General features: G+C 38.2%; 1 protein-coding gene across 1 annotated transcript in view; it reads right to left on the bottom strand.

The window, feature by feature from the left end:
- LOC103083774 (contactin-associated protein-like 3) overlaps nucleotides 1-22,895 on the bottom strand; it is a 151,555-nt gene that overhangs the window by 45,503 nt on the left and 83,157 nt on the right. The window contains exons 9-11 of the mRNA XM_007456982.1: nucleotides 19,097-19,268; nucleotides 11,734-11,840; nucleotides 7,692-7,811 (exon numbers count right to left, since the gene is read on the bottom strand). Coding sequence (XP_007457044.1) covers nucleotides 7,692-7,811; nucleotides 11,734-11,840; nucleotides 19,097-19,268 — 399 coding nt within the window. The remainder of the gene's footprint in view (nucleotides 1-7,691; nucleotides 7,812-11,733; nucleotides 11,841-19,096; nucleotides 19,269-22,895) is intronic.

Genomic DNA, 22,895 nt, shown 5'->3' with positions numbered 1-22,895 from the left:
GAATGTCCAGTGGGTACCCTGAGGAAGACAACGGTCAGCTCTCACCTGGCCCTGCCCTAGATCTCAGAGGCCCTGGGCCCTGCCATGTCATCTGTTTGTCAAAGCCAAGGATGACTGGTGTGTGTGTTTTATTGAAGGGGAGAGATGACAGCTCTAAGCAGACAGTCTCCAGGCCCTGGGAGGGCCCAGAGGTGGCACTCAGGCCAGCCCCACACCTGTGGGTCCCTCTTGATCAATATTTGTATGAAGACCCTCATAAAGGCTGCCACAGATCTGGGGCCTTGAGGCTTTTCATGATTTATTTTAATATTCTGAACACAAGAAAATGCTATAAGATACAACTGGATGTCCTCAAGGGAATTCAGCTACTTCACAGCCTTCTTCCCTAGGATTTCAGAGGGTGATATTTTCACTTACTAGGTCACACTGAATACAGTTTTGTGTGTCTGCTCATTCATGAGGGTAGGCATCTGCTATTTAACATGAACTGACACTTACTCAACACGACATATATTGTCTTGAGGCAACATGTACGTGTGCTTGGCCCTGTGCCTAAAACCTCCCAAGAGCTCAGTTACTGGGAGATATTATTAGTGCTTTCCCTTGTTTATCAGCCTACCACACAGCACAAGCACAAAGTAATTTCCTCAGAGAGTACATTATATATGCAGTTATAAAATTAGATATGGACAGAGTACAGGGTGATGGTCAATAAGAGATATGGGTTACAATCTTTGGTCTTGGAAAAGTCAAAAAAATCCTCTGAGCCTCCAATTCCATATTTGGTAAATGGGGAAAGCGGACCAGGCAGCATCTAAAGACTGAATGCTATTGTCTAGCCACCTTTGAATGCTAAGGCAATGAACCAAGCATGCTGCTGGCCTAACTGCTCTCTGAACATCTATATGTTTATTGTTCATCAAGGCCATTCACTTTGTCCACCCGTAAGGCCAGGGCAGACTGTGTGGCTGACAGAAAAGCAGGAAAATAAACTTTTCTGAAGCATTTGTCTTTTTTCCCTTTGGGGACAGTGACAGGACCTGCCCTAGAAATTCTGCATTGCCAACCACACTAGGCTGCCTGTTTTAGGAACTACCTTTACAAGCTGCAGGAGGCTGGCCAGAAAATGTACCCCCACTGGGGGCAGGAAGGGTTCTTTCTAGGCAAAAGCCAGGATAAAAGAGATGCAGGTTCATGGTGCATGAATCAATACCCATTCTATAGAGGGCTTTTAAAAAAATGACATGAGTTATGTGTAAAGCAGTTGGGCTGACTGCCCTTTGCTAAACCACAGTGCTGGAGGCCTGACAATTTTTTTTTTTTTTTTTGCAGTACGTGGGCCTCTCACTGTTGTGGCCTCTCCCATTGTGGAGCACAGGCTCCGGACGCACAGGCTCAGCGGCCATGGCTCACAGGTCCAGCCGCTCCGCAGCATGTGGGGTCTTCCCGGACCGGGGCACGAACCCATGTCCCCTGCATCAGCAGGCGGACTCTCAACCACTGCGCCACCAGGGAAGCCCCTGACACAATTTTTGACAAAGGGAAAAGGATGTTTAAGAAACACAATTGTGTATATTTTAACCCCAAACTCCTGATTTATACCCCCCCTTCCCCTTTGGTAACCATAAGTTTGTTTCCTATGTCTGTGGGTCTATTTCTGCTTTGTACATAAGTTCATTTGTATCATTTTTTTTTAGATTCAACATTTACGCTCTACTATATATAAATAGATAACCAACAAGGACCTACTACATAGCACAGGGAACTATACTCACTATTTTGTAATAACCTATAAGGGAAAAAAATCTGAAAAAATAGATATATATGTATGTATTACTAAATCACTTTGCTGTACATCTGAAACTAACACAACATTGTAAATCAACTATGCCTCAATAAAAAAAAGAAAAGAAACACAATTCCTTGGTTTGCATAAAGGCAAGTGACTGAGCAATAATAATGAGTAAAAAGTTCTGGATTATTAACTTGTTGAGTCAATAAATCAAGATCTGAAGGTGCAATGGGCAGGGATGCCATAGACCAAGTCCTCAGCTTGTTCATCAAGCCTCCAGGTGATTTTTATGGACTGGAAGTTGAATCACTGCTCTGACTGCAACCTGTCTTCTTTCTGTGACAATCATTTTCTCACAATGCAAGGTCTGAGAAGCAGTTTCTGAACCTCACAACTGTGAAAATAGCCAACAACTACCCTGGGTTTAGGGTGGGCACAAACAGTTCTATCTCTCTCAGTGAGTAGAGCCATTGGCTTTCCTCATCTTGTCATCAAAGAAGTTATGTTTTGTTTCTTCTGTTTAGAAAGGGAATAGGTCTGTCAACAAATTGCACAAGTAGTCCATTCAAAATAGCTTACTATTTTGTCTTGTTTTGGTTGTCTCTGTACTAAAGGTACTAAAAAATACATGCAGAGTGTGTCCTAGTACTACATTTTTAAAGGCTATTACCAAGGATATAATTTTTTTTTTCATTCTGAAATCTGATTTTTTTTTTTAGGCAAGTTTAAGCTTATTTATTTATTTATTTTACATCTTTATTGGAGTATAATTCTTTTACAATGGTGTGTTAGTTTCTGCTGTATAACAAAGTGAATCAGGAATACATATACATATATCCCCCCATCTCTTCCCTCTTGTGTCTCCCTCCCACCCTCCCTATCCCACCCGTCTAGGTGGTCACAAGGCACCGAGCTGATCTCCCTGTGCTATGCAGCTGCTTCCCACTAGCTATACATTTGGTAGTGTATATATGTCCATGCCACTTTCTCACTTCGTCCCAGCTTCCCCTTCCCCCTCCCTGTGTCCTCAAGTCCATGCTCTACATCTGCGTCTTTATTCCAAGGATATAATTTTAACCATTGGTTTAGAATTCTGTTTTTTGTATCTTTTTCCAAGTCTAAGTACTTGTTTTTTAATAATTAGAGAGTGTTTAATTGTCCACAGGCATCACAGCATCGTGGAGAAGGCAAATTTTTCATAGTGGGCATATTTCCAGGTTAGAAGAACAGAATCAGGACCCTAAGATCTTCCTCTATCAATAAGCAGATTTGTCAGGGGGCACCTCATATGACCCCTGGGCAGTAAGGACCATTTAGCTGTAACTTTGGTTCATTCCTTGGATTTTCCCCAGGAAAAATCTGGATTTAAAAAAATTTTCATTAAACATTTTGTTGTGTAGCTGCTGGAGGTAGTCACTGGTCTTTGGACTGGCCTGTGTGTTTCTCTGTCTTCAGCACATTGCTTTCCTTACGGTGTTGAGTTTAATAAAAATCCTTGGTATTTAATAGTATTTGGAAATCTTCACTGAAGTAGTGAACTCCTGCTCTCCATCTTGGGTATGTATGTGTGTCTCATGGTCCATTTGATGTTCCATCTCAGTCATAATTATGGAACCCTTACGACATTGATCTTTTCACACAGAACAAGAATATACTAATTTCAGGAGTTTTACATGAGAGCTAGGCAACTATAAACTTCTCTAAAAACCTTTAATGACCTAAAAGGCATTGTGATACAATAATCTCTATGTAATGTTTGTTCATTTGCAATGTAATATGAAGATATATAGTTATTCAGTATGCTTTAATAATAGACATTACACATCAATATAAATTATTAGCAATCATTTTCATGAATCCCTACACAAACACATACACACACATACGCACCTTACAGCTCTTAAAACGTTCCAAGATTATGTTAGAGAGTTTAGAAGATACTTAATTTAGAGAATTAATGTCTCATACTTTATCTTAATATATGTGAACCATTCCTGTTGCATTTGTGGATGCATTAGAGCCACAGGGATTCAGTGATGGATCATTAAACCTCACCCACAGCAACCTATATAAATAGGAACAACAGGATAATTGCTTGGACCGTGAAATGAGTAGTGGCACCAAAATTTTACATCTGCATTGGTTTTATTTCTCCATTTTGTGATGCCCTTTGTTCCCTTTCCATTTTAATTTTTTGGAAGATAGAGTAGCCTGTGCCTGCTAAAACCAAAGATCCTCAGCTAAATGACAGTGCTTTCTAAACCCATGTGCACATAAGCATCTCTAGAGAAGCTTAATAATAATACAGCCTCTCCTGGGATGCTGCCCCGCAGAATCTGGCTGTGGAAAGCAGAACTTCTCCTTGGGGAACAAACACGTAGGGACCTGGAGAAGCTCTATCCTGCTGGATAGTGTCCACTAGTGACAGTAAAGCAAACAGGAGCCCTCTGGTCAGGTTAAATTAATTTGTAAAGTCACACCCCAAATTATATTTTTAAAAGGTTGTATTGCCAAAGATGTTATAACCACCTAGTAGGCTTTAAGAAGATACATTACACTTGTTTTATAACCAACAGGTCTCCACTATCTAACTAAATGACCAATACGCAACCCAAACTTCACATATTCACAACTGGAATCCTGGTCTTCCCTTACAAACATGGTCCTTCCCAAGAATTCTCTGTCTCTGTGAGTAATACCTGCACCTTCTTTCCAGGGTTTGGATCCAAATACAGGAGCCCTGCTTGATGCCTCTCTTTCTCTCCATCGGTTAGTCCACCGGTTCTAACTCAACATTTCTCTCCTCCTCTTCCTCTGCTCCCAGCCTGCTACCCACCATCACCATCTTGGATCGATTACTCGAGCAACGTCCTAACTAGTCTCCTTGGTGCCCCATGATGGTTAAAGGCCCAAACTGCACAGCTGGTGTGAATCCTGGATCAGCCCCTTTCCAGCCACATGACTTGAGGAAAGGCCACCTTCTCGTCCTTCCACCTGAGTCTGTCCAACATGCCAGCTCCCCATGGCTGCAGGTCTTTGGCACTTCCCTCCTCCCTCCCCCTTGAAGGCTCCACCTCAGGTTTTCTCACGGTTGCTTCTTTGATGTGGTTGGCACAGATGTCACTTTCCAACTGAGTCCTTTCTTGATCCCTCTATTTAAAACTGTAACCCATCCTTCTATAGTCTGTGACCCTGTTCCTTGCTTTGTTCTTCTTCACAACACCTGCTACCTTGCAACATGCCAAGTATTTGATTCACTTCTGTCAATGATCTGGCTCCCCACCCCAGAAAGCACCCCCCACCAGGGGAGGGAGGTGTTCAGATTCACTCCCTGATGTGGCCACAGCCATGCCTGGCTCAGGGCAGGCGCTGAGTACACATGTGTTCAATCTTGTCAGAAGCTTTTTTGCAACTCTTCAGTTTTGTGCCTCTACTTGGACGTTTCTTCAGGTCACCCGGGGAAGGAAATGATTCACATCCTCAGCAGTTTTCAAGGCCATCGTGTGTATAAACCGACCAGGAGGGTTAATCAGCAGATTTCACCTTTTCCCTCCCTTATTTAGAGGTTCTTTCTCATCTCTAATGTAAGAAAACCTGCTTGTATATCATCAGGTATTATTCTAAGTTACCTGAAATCAAAAGCTGGGCATCTGTTTTTACTGTCTCTGCATTTTGATGATAACTACTCTTCTCTCTGGTGGTAGGGGCCAAGGTTCACTCTGAAAAGGTAATAGCAATTGTAGGGAATCAAAATACATCAGCTATGGTACCAAATTAGCATTAAAACAAAACACCTTTGAGATAGTTACACATTCCAAAGGGGCTTTATAAATATGCACAACTAAAGCTTCATGGGGAAGCCTAGACCGCGCGTTCACTAGCATGACTAAAATAATTTTCTTTTATTACAACCATAAACTGCAGAAGATCGGGCCCTCAGCTCTCGGTTATTCCTCTTCGCAGCAAATACCTTTCCTTATAAACGTGACCTCAGCCTGCCAATAGTTAACTATTAACAAAATAGCTTCAGTCATTGAAATGTCACTCATTTTGGAATGTGCCGGTTGGGATTATTTCTACCTTTCTAGAATCTTGGAATTTTTCAGTGTGTATGGAACTCTGCTCATAGAATTAACCCAAGACAATATGTATGAAAATCTTTAACATGCCTTAGACTTCTGTGATAATTAAGAATTTAATTGATAAAGGGAAATGTTTTATTGGGATGCTAGCAACTTTATTTAGCTTTCTTTGTTCTTGGCATTTGCTTGACCCATGGTAATGAAAGAAAATCAAAGCAGGAATTGAAATCACTTGAAGGCCTGTTATAAACCACTGGAGTGCAGTATATCTAGAATGATCCCCTGGGCTGTTTCCTCACATATTTCACTGATCACACATTTTTCAGTAAAGGTAAGCCAATGTATTTAACTCTGTCATCACACTTCAATATTTTGGTCAGTATTTATGACAAAATGTTTACCCCAAAGCCCAAAAGAGCCATACTTACACCCAGTGCAATGCTCTGCAAGTTCTTGCATTTTCTGTACCAACTTTGGGGGTAGTTTTGGGGCTGGAAGATATATTTGACTGAATTCAGATCTAATCATATGATTAACCACTGCCAAAATGCTCAGATTTTGTTTCATGTATGAAATGGTAGTAGGTAAAAAACCACACCAGGATTGTAAGCTACTCACAAAGCATCATCATAAATTTATCCATAAATAATTCCCTCCTTGTGAGACTTGCAACCCTGTCAGGGTGACATGTAGTCATAATAACAGAAGAACAAAATTATAACTAAGTTATAGTTGCCTTAGAACCATTTATAGTTGACTTTTTTTCTGATCATTAGCTCAGAATTTGCAGAGTCAAATTCTGTGGTTGTTGAGGTACTGTTAGGTCTACACTGCTAGAGTAACAGAAAGTTTTCTTGGAGGTTTGTCCTCTTTTTATTGGTAAAATGTTATGCGAGTATGGAGGAAAAGTTATGGGTACAGACACACATAGATACAGGTACAGAAGAGGTATAAAGAATTTGTATCAACGCCATCAGGGCAGTTGTCATTCATTAAAGTGGATGCTTTGTTCCTTTGTGGTCCTATACTGTAGGCGGAGATGTTAAATTAAAAATTTTCAAAGGGGCTTCCCTGGTGGCGCAGTGGTTGAGAGTCCGCCTGCCGATGCAGGGGACGCGGGTTCGTGCCCCGGTCCGGGAAGATCCCACATGCTGTGGAGCGGCTGGGCCCGTGAGCCATGGCCGCTGAGCCTGCACATCCGGAGCCTGTGCTCCGCAACGGGAGAGGCCACAACAGTGAGAGGCCCGCGTACCGCAAAAAAAAAAAAAAAAAAAAAAAAAAAAGTTTCAAAGAATTAAAGGCATCATAATAAGTCGTAAACAGGTCCTTTAACATATAATTCGGTTTCTAAGGAAAATAAAATATTATTTATACAGTTGCACAAGAATAATATTATTACTTGAAGTATATACACTTTAGAAACATTTATTATCTCCTAGATAAACTCATGTGATTACAGATTCAAAAGAATACAAATGGATGTTTTCATAAATTTGAAAAGTGAATATTCTCCTAAGTCTTTGTCATTTATTGACATGAACTAAGAAATAAAGTTTATCCTTTTTCGTTTCAGATTAATAAGCAAAGATTTATTGTTAATTTTACACAAAGAAAGAACATAACGTTTAATTACCACCTCTTAACTATTTTAGAACATTATGTTTAATACTTCTGAACAATCATATTACAATTACAATCAAAATGCACATCTACATAAAGCTGTCACTAGGTAAACTCTACTTTCCCCATCTGGGTTTTTCATGCACAGCAAGTATTTACATGAGTTTAACTGTCATAAAAAAGGCTTATTAGCATACCTGTCATGTTGCAATACACAAGGGATGGTCCCAGCGGGCCACTTCCGTCTGAGTCGATATAGTAGAGCCCTGAAGAGTTTCCTCTGTGCCTGTGGGCTTCACATGACTGCTCGTAGACAGCTGCAAAGAACACGGGTCTCAGACAGGAGCTACAGTGGGATGGATCCCTCCATGTTGTGAATTAAGTGATACTTTCCCCAGTGACACTCATTCTGCATTGCTCTCAGTGACATTTTCTTTAGAGGAGTGTTTCCCTGTTTCAATCAGACAGAGTGAAGATTCTGAAGCACAGAGTGAAAGTCCCACTGTGGGACATGTGGATCTGAATCCTGTATGTTCTAGAAACACAGGATTCCTTTCAAAATTGTGATAACTGGATTTACTCTTGTCTAATTCTTTTTTGTTTCATTATATCTAAGCACCTGAAGTGCATTGGCTTAATCTCCCTAAATCATCTGCTTTTATCTTAAATAATCATGTTATTTTATAAATTACTCTAATTATACTCTTTGTTTACTTAAAACAGTTTACATGTGAAATGCATTTTTTTCAATGAGATGAATTTCACAAATCAGCAACTCTTCTTCATTCAGTTTTTAAAGTTTGCTTTAAAAAGAAACATCCTTAAATGCTTTGCAAATGATAATTCAAGAAAATTGAAATTCAAAGAAATATATATAATATATATGAAATATCTCTTTATAGTTTCAATTTATCTTAATCCATAATTGAACTTTCTACATGTACAATAAATGTTTCGCTGTGTACAAGGCAAGTGATTAGCATCTGCAGATGATGGACTCAATTAATATTCAGAAGACAGGGGCTTCCCTGGTGGCGCAGTGGTTGAGAGTCCGCCTGCCGATGCAAAAGCTCAAGATAGTGTGAAATTTATTTATACTTGGAAGACACATAAAAATGCATATTTTGCAGGTGAACTCTTAATCTGTGTTTTATATATGTCCTCTCATGTCATTCATTCTGCAGACATTTGCTGTCACCTACTTAAGTCACAGTGTGGTTCTCAGTGCCAGGGACAGAGGGTGAACAAGGCAGGTAACAGTCCTGCCCTCAGGGAGCTTGGCCTTCCAAACAGAAAAGCTGTGGGCTTTATATATTTCCTTAAATGAAAAGCACTATTAAAAATGACATAAGAAAAATCAGAAATTTAAAATTTCTTAAATATCTAGAAACATAAAAATCAGTGAAATAAGGTTAATTGGTCATTCCTGGAAAAAAAAATGTGTGTGACAGCTATCATTTACTATTGTGTTTGGTGTAAATTAATTCATGTCAGTCCAATATCTGTATTGAAAGATTATAAATTCTGAAGCTGTGCTTTATTAAAAATTAGCTGATCTGGGAATTCCCTGGTGGTCCAATGGTTAGGACTTGGTGCTCTCACTGCCGGGGCCCAGGTTCAACTAAGATCCCACAGGCCACACCCAAAAAAAAAAAAAAAAAAAAAAAAAAAATATTCAGAAGACATTTAAATAAGTGATCAACCAAGTAACATCTCCAGTGTGCATCACTCGCTGCCTTGACAGGAAAAACCCTTTGAAAACCTGAAAGCCACTAATGGCTGCTGGGACAGAAGTGCAGCACTGATTCTGGCAGAGTGATGGACTGGATCTTTAAGCCAGCTCTAACGATCAGATTTGGCAACCACACTGACAGACTCAGGTGGTGGTTAGGCAAGATCCACAAAATGGAGTGATCCGAGTAGGCTATGGCTTTATGCCATGCTACAGTGACTGGATTATCTACACTTCTAACTTTGCCTATTTCAAATAATCAACAAAAACCCAGGGAGAGATCGAGGGGTTGTTTTTTCCTCTCATCTCAAAGAAAAAGAAGATGAAGGGAATGCTTTTTGTCCAGAGATTTTACAAAGGTAAACATCCTTTTGTTAAACATGGCCAAGTGTCAAATGTACCAGATTGTCCCAAATCAATGGCATGGCTACTACCATCTACACTGTTGGACACAGAGACAATATGGACTCTGCTTTTCCACCACGCATGCATTTGGGCTGCTCATGTTTACATTTCTATAAATACATACATATGCTCACGACCACCTAGAAAAGTGTCCAGAGGGATACACGAAAATTGATAGCAGTGTTTGTGTTTGGGTTGGGGTTGGAATTGCCTAGGAAACAAGAGTAGAAGAGGAATGACTAGGAGAAAGCTTGCTTTAAACACGAATGCACACGTGTATTAATCGTGCACTTAGACCCAAAAATAATGGTCTCGTGATCATTTATTTTGATTTGGCAATATCTCATCTTCATGTAGCTTACCAGTTAGATGATCCCTATAAAGTCAATTCAGTTATTAGACCAAATCATGGGGCACAAATGAAACACCCTACATATATATATATATCTGTTAGTTTTAAAATCAGAGTTGTTTAGAATGATGTTTAGATCACAGTTACTGATAGCATTTTAGCCATATTTCTTACTCATTAATATTCAGTAGATATCTGCTTCATATAAGACACCTTGCTAAGTATGATGGAGGACACTCTAAGGAAGAGATCACCCCATTCCTAACTGTGACTTGGCCAAGTCACTTAGCCTCAAATTTCCCAGATGTCCAGCTCTTTTCCAATGAAGAGTTACTCCAGGAAATTCTCACCTGGCACTAGTACAGTAAATAGAGTTGAGGTGGAATCGCTCTGGTTGAACTTATGGGATGTTTAGGGCATAAGTCACCTCCCTTTGTCTTCCAAGATGCTTTGAGTTCCTCTGTGGAACCTTCAGGGCTGAGGACCCAGGGCTCTCATCCCAACACTGATGCCTGCCTCACTGGGATTCACTTCCCATAAAGACAAATTTATGTCAGTCCAAACTCTGCTCTTCTCCCATATGTGGAAATAAAATTAAATAATTCACAGGGAAGAGTTCTTAAAAGTGCAATGTATTCTCCCAGTAGGAGGGACTGAACATGGTGAGATCTGTGAATTTTCATATCATGCTCTCTCTCTCTAAAGACCCAGAGAGAGGGGTGCTACCAGAGAAGGGATTCAGAAACATCAGCAGTGACACAAAAATAGGGAAAAACTAAAAGAAAAACATATACAAAAGCCAATAATTAGAAGACCAAGGGCATTTCAGAGGCTCTGTCATAAGCTAATGGATTAGCAGTCAATAAAGTTTTGTTAGCTTTAAAGTTGAAAGAATAATTCTTCAGAAAAGAGACGGGTGTTCTAGACAGAAGAAACACCACTAAGAGGAGATGGAGAGTGTGACCCTGGGTAAACAACCTAGCCTCTCTCGTTCCTCAGGTGTAGATGTAGATAAAAATAGATGTAGATATGTAGATAAATATGTAGATAAAAATACATTTACCTCCTAGAGTTGTTTTGAGGATTAAAAGAGTTGAAACATGCAGAGAACTAGAACTGTTTTGAGGATTAAAGGAGTTGAAACATGCAGAGAACTAGAATCGTGCAAGTACATGGTAAATTCCAGTAAGTTCCATCATCATCATCATCACTACCACCATCATCATCAGAGAACATCAAGATTGCAATGGACCTAAGCATTTGCCTGGCTTGTCACTGATGTCTAAAAGCCCTACCGTGTTAGCTCCCATCCTGCACTTCTTCTGAGACTTTTCTTGTTTAATTTTATAAATATTGAGAATCTAGTAACTCATGCTTTTTACTTAGGCAGACAGGATTTGAGAACTAAAATTGGATTCCGCTCGAGGAAGAGAACAAGATACAATATCATGAATTCTAGATTTAATTTATACTTTGACTGTATTTTATTTTCCTATACTTATTTTCCTTTGCCTACTATTTTTTTCTATCCTATGATATATGTATTTCTGTTAGCTGCCTTATCATCAATAGGAAATAAATTTGATTAAAAATAAACCAGACAAAAATTAGTGTCTAAAATAATTATTTTTTGTTGTTGCTTTCTAGCACATGGTTGCACACACACACATATACACAAAATAATGGAAAGAAAAATAGAACTACATGGAAATCAGAACAGAAAGGAGAATGAATGAAGTGTGAGGCTTACAGGAATGGCAGGTTGCACCGGTGTAACCAGTGTGTGCGCAGTTGCAGGAGAAGGTGTCCCAGGACTGGGAACATTCACCCCCATGTTCACAATAGCTGGGCAAACACCTAGAAGAAGACAGACACAGCACTATTTCCCACACTTGGTCATGATAAATGTGTATCTTAATATTAATATGTTGTAATGAAAACAGTGACCTGATCAGAAAAATTTCAACATGAACAAAAATTGTTGGGTCTGTCATCAAGGTTTCCAAATGTAATATCAATCATAAACTAAAAAATCCATTAGGTGCTACCAACTGTCATGTATTTGTGACAGACAAATTTTCTACACATCTCATTACATCAGAAAATGTGTTTGCTTTTTCACAAATAAGGCAAGATTAATTTCATACATGACAGGGATATAAATTGCTTGCAATGGCCATAGACAGCACATTTCCCATCCCTGCTTCCATGTCCTTGCAGTGTGACCTATAGATACTTCCATCAAAAAGTATAGCTTACTTCACCTTGAATCTGGGTTGGGCATATGACCTGCTTGGATCAATGAGGCATTAGCAAACTAACACAGCAGAGGCTAGAAAAGTGCTTGGGCAGGGGGCTTGCTCTCTTGCTGAGTTTTGAACCCTGAAAGCACAACCACATGAAGAAACCTGGGCTTGTTCAGGTTGTCTAGTCACCCCTGTAGGTTCAAACCACAGGACAAGTGAGTGAGGGGATTATAAGTCAACCAGCTGCCAGCTGATCCCCCAGGCAACCACAGATGCATGAGAGAGCCCAGCAGCAAATACAGAATTGTGAGATAAACAAATCTGTTGTTGTTTTCAGCTAGTAAGTTTTAAAGATAATTTATTGTGCAGCCAAATCTAACTGATATATGTATACCACATTGTAATATGTTACCATGTTGACTTAGTACATAAGGAAACATTTTAAAGAGAAGGAAGGAAGTCAGAAAAAAGGAGAAACTCTTTATCCATATAGCATCACAGTGCCAGGGGTTCTGAATGTCATCTACTTTAGATCAGACTGATGATGCCTCTAGGAATTAGATTTAGAGATCACTTAAGACTAAGGGATTTATTGTTATTTTTTCCCCCACATAATTGAATAGACCACAAAATCACTCAGGTAAACCAAATAACCACTTATATCTCATGGACATTGTTACATCTCACTTTTTGAAATTGAAAGTGAGAGTTTAATCTTTGTTTATAAGATTAAAATTTTTAATTGCAAGAATGTTACTTAATTTTTTCATTATCAAAAAGAAGTGCTATTCTCAACAAAATAATAGCAAATTGAATCCAAAAATGTATAAAAAATATATACAACATAATTGAGTGGAATTTATTCCAGGTATGCAAGGTTGCTCCAAAATTTGAAAAAAATAATTTGAAAATTAATATAATCTATCACATAAACAGGCTAAAGAAGAAAAACCATTTGGTCACATAAATAGATGCAGAAGAAGTATTTGACAAAATCTAACACTGGTTCACGATAAAACAAAAATAAAACCAACCAAACAAAAAACCTCGGCAAACTAGTAATAGAGAGGATCTTCCTCAACTTGATTAAACAAACAAACAAATAAACAAACAAAATCTCCAAAACCCTACAGCAACATTATATTTAATGGTGAGAAACTAGATGCCTTCCTCTAAGTATGGGAACAAAGCAAAGATTTGCTCTCACCACTCTTATTCAAATATCATACTGGAAGTCTTAGCTAATGCAATAAGACAAGAAAAGGAATAAAAGGTACAAAGATTGGGAAAGAAGAAATAAAACCATCTTTGTTCACAGAAGACATGACTGTCTATGTGGAAAATCTCAAATAATCAACAAAAAACTTCTGAAACTAATAAGTGATGATAGTAAAGCTGTAGGATTCTTTCTTATAAATGAACAATGAACAATTGAAATTTAAAATGAAAAACACAACACTCACATTAGCATTATCCAAAAAAATAGAATACTTAGACATAAATCTAACAAAACATATACAAGATCTATATGAGAAAAATTACAAAACTCTGATGAAGGATAAAAAAGAAAATCTAAATAAGTGGAGATATTCCATGTTCATGGATAGTAAGGCTCAAAATTGGCAAGATTTCAGTTATTCCCAATTTGATCTATAGATTCAAGGGAATCTCAGTCAAAATCCCTGCAGGTAATTTTGTGGATATCAACAAACTGATCCTAAAGTTTATATGGAAAGGCAAAAGACCCAACAAAATATTGAAGAAGAAAAAAGTCAAAGGACTAATAACACTACTCAACTTCAAGACTTACAAAGCTACAGAAATCAAGACAGTGTGGCACTGGCAAAAGAACAAATAGATTAATGGCACAGACTAGAAAGCCCAGAAACAGAGTCACACAAAAATAATCAACTCATCTTTAACAAAGAAGCAAAGGTAACTCCCTGGAGAAAGGACAGTCTTTTCAACAAATAACTGCTGGAACAACTGGGTCTCCACATGCACAAAAAATAATAATATAAACACAGACTTTACATCTTTCTCAAAAATGAACTCAAACTAGATCTTAGAATTTTAAAATGTAAAATGCAAAACAGTTAAACTCTCAGAATATAACATAGGAGAAGATCTAGGTGACCTTGGTTTGGCAATGACTTCTCAGATACAGTCCACAAAAGAAAAAAATGATAATTTTGACTTCAGTAAAATTAAAAACTTCTTTTCTATGAAAAGATTAGCTATAGACTAGTGGGTAACTTGCAAAACACGTATCTAACAAAGGATTCGTATCTAAAATATAGGAAGAGCTCTTAAATTCAACAATAAGCACATAACCAATTAAAACCCAGGGCAAAAGATCTGAACAGACACCTGGCCAAAGAAGGTATCAAGATTGCAAATAAAAACAGAAAAAGCTTCCCAGCATCACATGTCAGTAGAGAAATGCAAATTAAAGCAATGAGATAACACTACAGACCTATTAGGATAGCAAACATCCAAAACACTGACAACACCAAATACTGGTAGGGATGAGGAACAACAGGAACTCTCATTGACTGTTGGTGGGAATGCAAAATGGAAGACAGTTTGGCAGTATCTCACAAAACTAAACATCTTCTTACTAAATGATCCAGCAATTGTACTCCTTAGTATTTACTCCGATGAGTTGAAAACTTACTTCCACACCAAAAATCTGCACGTAAATGTTTACAGCAGCTTTGTTAATTGCCAAAACCTGGAAGTAACCAAGATGTCCTTCAGTAGGTGAATGGACGAACTTGTGGTACAGAATATTATTTAGCACTAAAAACAAATGAGCTGTCCAGCCACAAAGGACATGGAAGAATCTTAAATGCATATTACAAAGTGAAAGGCTACGTAGAGCATGATTCCAACTATATGACATCCTGGAAATGGCAAAACTATGAAGAGAGTAAAAAGATCAGTGATTTCCAGGCCAGGGGTTGGGGGAAGGGAGGGGGATTGAGTAGGTGAAGCATGGGAGATTTTTAGGGCTGTGAAACTATTCTGTACGATACTGTAATGGTGAAGACATAACATTATGCATTTGTAAAACCCCATAGAACTGTTTAACACAAAGAGTGAACTTGTAAACTATGGACTTTGGTTAATAAGAATGTATCAATATTGGTTCATCAATCGTAATAAATGTACAACACTGATGCAAGATATTAATAATACAGAAACTGTGTGAGAGGAGACTGGGAAGAGAGGAGAAAAAGGGGAACTCTCTATACTTTCTGCAAACCTAAAACTGCTCTAAAAAATAAAGCATATTAATTAAAAATGTTCATTGTGAGGGACTTAATACAGGCAAGTATATAAAACTAAAATGTATTCAAATTCTCACCTTAGAGAAAGAAAATATGTGTGTGTATAGATTTATAAATTTATACATAATTTTATATAAATGTTATATTATTTTTCTATTACTGCCATAACAAACTACCACAAAGTGTATTAAGAAAAAGAGAGATTCACACCAATGATAGGATCTCTGCTTAGAAGACAGGACAGTATGAACATGTAGAAATACCCAGAGTTCAACATACAACCCTGTTTCATCCCAGTCGGCTCCCCAACAGCCACTTATCTGCAAATCAGAAAAGGTAAAACAAACATCGTTAAAAGGAAAGTAGGAGAAACAAAAGATGAAAGGTAGCATCTGGCTATTTTATGATTTTTTTTTCTCCTCTAATACTGCACAAATTACACTCCCAGACACTGAAATTCCAGTAGGTCTAACCAAAGAACTATTTTGGTTTTCTTTGGAAAGATATGGAAAAATTTCAACTGTCAGTAAGAACTGGAAATAGGCAAACTCACTTTTACTTTAAAACAGAAATAAAATGATATATAGTAGAGTTTTTGAAATTTTTCCTGGATATGCTTATTTTTAATTTCTGACAAATTTCAGAACAGTGTGCCAACCTTAAGATTGTGGATTTCAAAATCAGTTTGGGCCAGTTGGGATTCACATGTGGAATAAATGGTGCCCGACTTATTTATCTTTCTGGAGAGGTTTACTAGGTGAATGCATAGAATGGGGCATCCATACCTTGACAGTCAGCAAATTGCTATAACAATTGAAGAACAGGACAGTCTATAGCAAAGTCACAGAGTATTAGAAGTGGTGGTATTTCAGATCATGTTACCTAAGAATCCCATTGGACCGAAAGGGTGGCTTGACCTGAGCAGGGCCCATCCCCTTTACCCCTCGCTTGAACAAAGTAACTTCTTGCCTTTCTTTTTGACACGCTGGAACTCTCTAAAATCATATTAGAATAGATTCCATACTTTTTAACTCAGTGAAAATGACTGCTCTATGATAAAGAATATCATAGTTTACCTAGAAATGTTTTGGGATAAGATTTTTTTTTTCATAAATAAGAACTTAAAGTTTGTGGTAATTAATTTTCTTCTAAATGTGTTATTTTCTATTAAAAAGAACCCCAAGATGTATGATGCACAATGTCACATTTAGCATCTAGAAGATTAATGTTAGGCCAAAGGCAGTGGAAGTGAGGAAAGTGACCCCATCAGCACCATCCATGGCTGGGGGTGCTCTAGACAGCAAACACCTGAGCCTAAAAGGAACCTGAAAAGAGCTATGTAGCCTGAGTTACATGACTTGAAATCCTAATGTCCAAAACCCAAAGGGTGTAAGACACAATCCCTCCTCACTGCTATCCCCTCCCCACAGCCTTGTCCCAAAGGACTGCTCTGCCTTCCCTATAAAGTGTCATCTGAGCCACAGGAAGACAGAGCGTGATGCTCAAGTCCTTATATGGCTCAGGAAGGTTTCCTAAGTACCCCTAGGATTTCAAACATCTTTTCAGCATTTGCAGTGTGAAGAATGCTGCTATGTATCATGAATTATTAATTCCTGTGCCCAATGGATAGAAGTTATAAAGCTAGCTTCATTTTAATAATAAATCTCAGATTCACTTGAGCACATTAGGACTTGCTCTGGGCAGGCAGAGTGGTGGGCCGGGTGGATGGCTGCGTACAGTGCACAGCACCCGAAGACAGCCCAGGTGTGAGTGTCTGCTTTGCTGCACTTTTAAGTGAATCTATTTCATGGTGCATTGGACATGCAGTTAGTAGGTATGGACTAAAGGGTTGAGAAAAAAAGAATATTTTTAGTATTAAAAAGAATGGAGAGTAAGGACATGTCTTTAGATGTTGAACCATAAAAAATTACAAGTAGTGACTATAGGCCATCCAAAGTGCCAATAGCTATTTTTATAACCACTTACAAAGTTGCCATGAGCCTCAGTTTTATAGAAGATAACTTAATACCACAGATGTCTCCATAGACTGGTACAGATATCTGAAAATCTTTTAAAAATGTGATGTGGAAATTTTTCTATTTTGGTCACACACACACACACACACACACACGCACACACACACACACACAGATACGTTGGTTTTTTTGTTTTAGTTTTGAAATAAAGACCTTTATGCACAAAGGGGCAACCTTTATGTGAGATAAATACTGTGATTACACACATGCTGTGATGGAGTTCTCCAAGCACTAAAATAACTTTCTGTGAGCTTCCCGACTGAAGTGACAACCAGGCTACTGACAGTGAGCTGTGACTTCCCACCTTCCTGACCCATTAAAAGCCATTCCCACGGGTGAGAGGATGTACTCTACCTCCAAGAGAGCATCTCTAACCCTCTCCCAGTACCAAGATTCAGGATGCCAGAGCTGGCTGCAATTATAACTTGGAGATGATGTTACACTTTCTATGCCAAAAAAATTTTTATAATCTGAAAATTAGGGTTGAGAGTTTTGTCTAAATTCTTTAAATCATTTTTTTTCCTCTACAAATGAATAGAATGTGAACATATAGCCATGGACATTTGCATTAAAGAACTCAAGTTCTTGTGAGTCAGTATTTTACATACTGGGAATTTATGATCTTCTCATACACTGCTAGATTGCACTGTAACTTGTAGTTAATTGGACATGACAGGGAATTTCAATTAGTGTTAAATTTGGATTAGATTTACTCCACAAAGGACTCTGTGCAGTGTGAACTTTGGAAAGGTGCCCATGTATGGATGTGTGAGGATGTCTGGAGTGTGTATATTTATTCAACACGAACTTAATGCACTCTTACTGCAGAGAAGTCAGACATACCAGTCACAGAAAAAAACTTGAATGTGTGATGGTTAAGCCATCCCTTTTAGCCAAAATTACTTAAAAGTCAGACATGACTAACAAATAACTTCAGTAAAGTTGCAATGCTTAGCAGTTTTAATATGCTATTGTTTTAAAGCTTTGTCTTTCTTCTTCAGTGAAGTGGTACCATGTTCAGTATGTGGTAACTGAATTCTCTCTTTTCTTTACTGTGTTTCAAACATCACTAGAAATCCCCAAAGCTTCCACCTTTCTCAAAGGAAGAGTTACTTTTCATTTTTCCTGTAGAATAGGGAGTGTAAGGTGAATGCAGCTGACCACATAGAATTTTGATTTCCGGGTCCTCAATGATCTCTTTAGAATATTCTAATCTGTTTTGTGCAATGTTCCAATTTTTTAAAGTATATACTAATCAATAATTATAACAGCATCAATGGTATTCTGTGTGAATTAAGTAGCTTGGAGACATACACAAGGAAAATTCATGAGAGTGTGCCTTCTAAGAAAATATCATTGGAAAGAAGCAATTATTTAAAGTTTGTCATTTTTGTTTTCAAGGTAAATATAATTTTTCCCTATGGAATGGATATCAGTAATGGAGAAGGGGCAAGAATATGCTCTTTTCCAGCGGTTCATTTGTTTTTAATCTACTATCAAAAAGTTGAAAACAGGCATGCTGACATGAGATTGCCTACCTGTCTGTGAGGCCACAGGTGTCTATCTGGAGGTCACGGTAACTCCCCAGCGCCCCCTGCTGTATGGAGATGGGATCCACCGCTTTGTCACCAATGGAGATGAGCCTCAGGCAGCCCTGAAATCCATTCAGGGGACTTGCACATCCAGGGTCAGAGCTGTTGTCGGGACAGCCTGAATGAACATGGAGACACACACAGGAGAAAATAAACAGTTATGAAAAAATATTGTATGGTATTTCTCATATGCAAAAATTGCTACCTCCCCCTGTTTGCAGACACCTGAAGATTAGACTTCCTACACCATTTGGGAAGGTCACATTACCCATGGATAGGGTGGTGGAGAGCTGACAAGAACAAAATTTGTTGGTATTGGTAACGTGTAAAAATAATAACTAAAGCCAGGCTTATGGAGAGATGAGAGGAAGGGAAGATGTGAAATCTGACAAATAGAATTACTGTACATTTAATTTAAGCAGTTTGATTTCTTTTTTGAAAGCATACTCAAGAAATCACTCCTTTTAGCATGATGTTAAACTAGATGAACTAAGGGCATGTGATAGTAGAATCAGAAAAAAAGTTACAGGCATAATAGGACTTGCTAAATTTAAAATGCCTGAAAAATAATTTTAAATTGAGAATTGACCTGGACACCCTCCATTCATCTAAAAACTTAAATATCCACTCTGTATGTGCATGTGTGTGCAGGCACAGGCATATATTAAAACACTTTTGATAATAACTGGTCTAAGAAATCTAATAGCAATTTATATTTACTTTTCTTTTTTTAATTAGGCACTTTAGTCAAATATCTTTCAACATTAACACACAGACAAATTAACAATATCTCATAATGATATGGCATTGCAAATAATGGAGAAAAATAAGCAACACAGAATATTATATAAAAAAAAAGAAATGAGTTTTGATTAATTTCAAAATTAAGAGTTAAATTTTACAAGTTCTGCTACAGCCATTAATTGGTTTGCTGTAACTCACCAACCACAATTCTTATAGAGTGGTTTTGTTTTATCCTCCTAGGTTTCCCAAGAGACAATGCTCTTATGATTATGAGCAAGCACATGGCTTTGAAATCAAAATCAAAGCAAGATGGGGTCCAGAACCACCTTCTCCACATGGGGGGCCAGCAGGGTTTTGAGTGCCCTCCTACCCTCCACTTAGTTGTCCCCTAAAGGAATCACAGGTTCTTAAATTTGCCTACAGCAAGATTGTCAATGTAGGAGAGGAAGGGGAAAGTTAGGGTAAGAGCATAATATGGGACACTTTACAACACACCTGGCTCAGGCTTTTCAAAGTCAGTATCAGAGAGAAGAGGTGGAATGGAAGACTTTTCTAGATTAAAATAAACTAAAAAGACATAACTGTTTGCATTGCATGAAGCTTGATTGGATCTTGATTCAAATGTTTAAAACAACCATAAAAACATCCTGGGGACAACTGCGATGATTATAGATTTGGTATTAGATTATTTTAGGAAACTATTGTCAAGTTTGTTAAGAGCAAAAATGATACTAGGTAGGAGAATATCCATATTTCAGGAGATGTATGTTGAAATATCTCAAAGTGTAGTGTCATGATGTATGTAGCTTATATTCAATGGTTCAGGGGAAAATGCAAATATAGAAAAATGTTAATTATTGAAACTTAGTGGTATGTGTATGAGTGTTCATTGTACTTTGCTTTCCACTCTTCTGTGTGCTTGAAACTTTTCATAATAAAAAGTGGTGGAGGAACTTAGGTGATCCTCAAAAAAATTAAATAATTAAATGACCCCCTCCACCACCCTTTCCCACTCCTTTTTGGATTAAAGAAAACAATTTATAAAGAAAAAAAAAAAGAAAGTTAGGGTAAGAGGATGCTGTCATTGTGAAACATTTCTGTAAAAGGCAACAATTTAGGGAAATCTGCTGTACAGAGCCCAGACTCCATTATTCCCCCCATTCAAGACTGAGGTTCTCCCCAGGATCTGCCAAGCTGAAAGGAGCTGACTCTCATAAGGCTGTGCCCCTCCCCAGGGACAACAATGCCCAAGAATACAATGGAGTGATGCAGTGCAGTGGCAGAGACCCATTTTCTCAGCTGGGACCTCCCTGAAGGGCATCCCTGCTTCAGACTCTCCCTTGGCGTATTCAGAGACTTCTGTTGCAACTGCACTGCAGTTCAACTTGTCCCTCTGCCCATCCCAGCTGCTCTTTCAAACTTCCAGGTGTTGTTCCCAAGAATTACCCCCACTCAACCACCCACATGCAAATCTCCCATGCAGAGGCAGCTTCCTAGGGAACACAACCAACAGCCCTACATAGGACAAAAGGTAAAAGCATTTACTGAACTGAGTACTTCATTTTCATGTGCAAATATGAAAGAAGCACAACATTTTAAATAATTAACATTGTTTTAATTCCCAAAAATTGTCAAGTAAATTTTGTTTCACACGAAATTTACCTATTTATGCTTTGCTTTACAAAATTATGTTTCATTTACATCATTTCCACAACTGTTTTAACTTTTTAGATACGTCATAATTATTCATCTTTTTGCTTTGTATTTTCCAATAATTTAAATATTCAGGAATACTTGTGTTAATATTTACAGCCTGGGGTTTGAGGTTATTTATCAGATTCTTATTTTTAAAATCGAATGGAATAAGTAATTTTATAAAGTAAAGATTTTGCTCATTGTACTTATGTTTTTCATTCATCTCTCTTTGTACTTCTGTCTTGAAATCACTGGTGTACTTTCAAAGAGCAAAAACTGAAGATAGAGCCTCTTCTTGTTCCTGCATAATAGATACTAGCTTTCTACCTAAGAATTTTCATAAAATACACACAGTTTAACTTTACTTTTCTTTTAGTGACTGAGGCTTTAATGTTTTGTATTTCTAACAAATAGAATTCAAAACAAGCCAAGGCCTGCATCAGGTTGAAACCATTAAAGGCACAATGAAACCTCATAAATTAACCTCAATGGGATTTTGACATTTCAAATTTAATGTTACATCATAAAGAACTGTTTAACTCTACAGCTTTCCTTTACCATTTTCTTGTCTTATGTGAAAATGCACACATTTAATTTGTAAGAAAATTACTGAAGGGTTGGATGTATCTGGAAAAACTTGATATACGGACGCGCAGGCCCAGCGGCCACGGCCCACAGGCCCAGCCGCTCCGCGGCACGCGGGATCCTCCCGGACCGGGGCACGAACCCGCGCTCCCCGCACCGGCAGGCGGACTCCCAACCACTGCGCCACCAGGGAAGCCCGATATATCTTTTTTTTAAACATTTTTATTGGAGTATGATTGCTTTATAATGGTGTGTTAGTTTCTGCTGTATAACTAAGTGAATCAGCTATACATTTACATATATCCCCATATCTCTTCCCTCTTGCGTCTCCCTCCCACCCTCCCTATCCCACCCCTCTAGGTGGACACAAAGCACTGAGGTGATCTCCCTGTGCGATGTGGCTGCTTCCCACTAGCTATCTACTTTACATTTGGTAGTGTATATATGTCCATGCCACTCTCTCACTTCGACCCAGCTTCCCCTTCCCACTCCTTGTGTCCACAAGTCCATTCTCTATGTCTGTGTCTTTATTCCGGTCCAGCCCCTAGGTTCATCAGAACCATTTTTTTTTTTTTTTTAGATTCCATAAATATGTGTTAGCATATGGCATTTGTTTTTCTCTTTCTAACTTACTTTACTCTGTATGACAGACTCTAGGTCCATCCACCTCACTACAAATAACTCAATTTCTTTTCTTTTTATGGCTGAGTAATATTCCATT

This window comes from Lipotes vexillifer, unplaced genomic scaffold, assembly GCF_000442215.2.
Source record: "Lipotes vexillifer unplaced genomic scaffold, Lipotes_vexillifer_v1.1 scaffold859, whole genome shotgun sequence".
In the NCBI taxonomy this organism is placed as follows: Eukaryota; Metazoa; Chordata; class Mammalia; order Artiodactyla; family Lipotidae; genus Lipotes; species Lipotes vexillifer.
Note: the sequence above shows the minus strand (reverse complement) of the source record. Positions and strands in the feature narration are given on the sequence as shown.